Source organism: Podarcis filfolensis (genome assembly GCF_964270895.1).
Source record: "Podarcis filfolensis genome assembly, chromosome: 1".
Lineage (NCBI taxonomy): Eukaryota > Metazoa > Chordata > Lepidosauria > Squamata > Lacertidae > Podarcis > Podarcis filfolensis.
In genome coordinates, this window is record NC_139604.1 from 117,600,370 (window position 1) to 117,601,628 (window position 1,259).

General features: G+C 41.7%; 1 protein-coding gene across 1 annotated transcript; it reads right to left on the minus strand.

The window, feature by feature from the left end:
* Nucleotides 1-202: 202 nt before the first annotated feature.
* LOC310751972 (thymosin beta-4-like) lies at nucleotides 203-550 on the minus strand. Its single transcript, XM_083591700.1, has one exon. It carries the CDS (start codon nucleotides 492-494, stop codon nucleotides 360-362), a length of 135 nt encoding a protein of 44 aa, XP_083447826.1. The 5' UTR covers nucleotides 495-550; the 3' UTR covers nucleotides 203-359.
* Nucleotides 551-1,259: the final 709 nt, after the last annotated feature.

Here is a 1,259-nt window from a genome sequence, read left to right on the forward strand (position 1 = left end):
AAAAAAAAAAAATGGCACTCGGTTAACTGCATTTTACAGCTTGGTACAGCTTTGCATATGTTCAGGTGTTACTAGATTACTGTAATCCCTTCCCAGAATCTTCTTTCAAGACACATGCAAGCTCTTTCATGCCACCAGGACCAAGTTGGACAGGCAGATGGAAAGGGCAGCGCCTTCGTTCACAACATCAGTAGTTCTCTCTATTCTTTAAGTTTTTTAGGATGTGAAAGGGGCAGTACAGTCATTCAAACTTTATCCAACCTCTTTGCATCTTTCAAAGTTAAAACTGCTAAAAGAAGTAAAATAAGAAGGCAATGCTTGTGCAATGTACAGTGCATAATTTGGAAGGACCGGTTTCATTACGATTCACCGGCTTGCTTCTCCTGTTCAATTGTTTCTTTTGAAGGCAGTGGGTTTTTCTCTTGTGTTTCCATCTTCTTCAACTTAGACTTGTCGAATTTCTCAATTTCAGCCATATCTGGTTTGTCAGACATATCTGCCGATTGATCAGTGATGCACTCTCTTCAGGTACAATTCCGCTCTTTTCCATACCTGCATTTCTAACCAAAAGAAGATGCTCAAAGTGGTTTACAGGCAACATTGAAAGTTAATATGCAATTCCAATTAGCTGGGTCAATAGAGAAACACATCTGCAGGTATTATGGTGGCTTTTAGAAGGTAGGTAGAATATGTTGAGTTGGGTGTTTCCTCTAATGATAGAAAAGACTCAAAATTAGCCTTTCTCATTTGTGCTTTGCCCTTTCTGTTTTAAGAAGCCAGTTGTAATGTGATGCTGGCTTTCCCTTTTGTCCTCTTAAATGTGAATAGTAAAAACAGTTGCTTGCATTCTTCCTACACATCTGCAATATAATTTCCAGTAAGGCCATGCATGCAGACAATTGGTATGAGGCCCTTTCCTATGAAAAAATGGTGGGTTGCATGCATTGTCATTGGCCATGGCTGCACCCGTCCTTCAAGAGCTTTCCAAAGCCCTGGGATGCTCTCAGTGGGCTCCATTTACTGGGTTTTGGAGTATGTTATCTCAGCAGATGTTTAGCCCACTGAACCCTTAAAAAGACTGGCAGGGCTTGACCTTCCCACAATTCCATCTCTCTGGAACTTCTGTTATCAGTATTTAGAGGACCTATCACCTGTTCTGTAGTCACATGGTGCTGCATGCTGGTGGGTCAGGGGAACGTCTTCAGACTCCCAAGGATAGTTCAGATGGAAGCAGTGCAGAAAGTGTGGAATGACTGGTT

What these genes read in the sequence shown, in the direction of transcription:
- LOC310751972 (XM_083591700.1), bottom strand. Translation starts at nt 494, where the DNA reads ATGTCTGACAAACCAGATATGGCTGAAATTGAGAAATTCGACAAGTCT.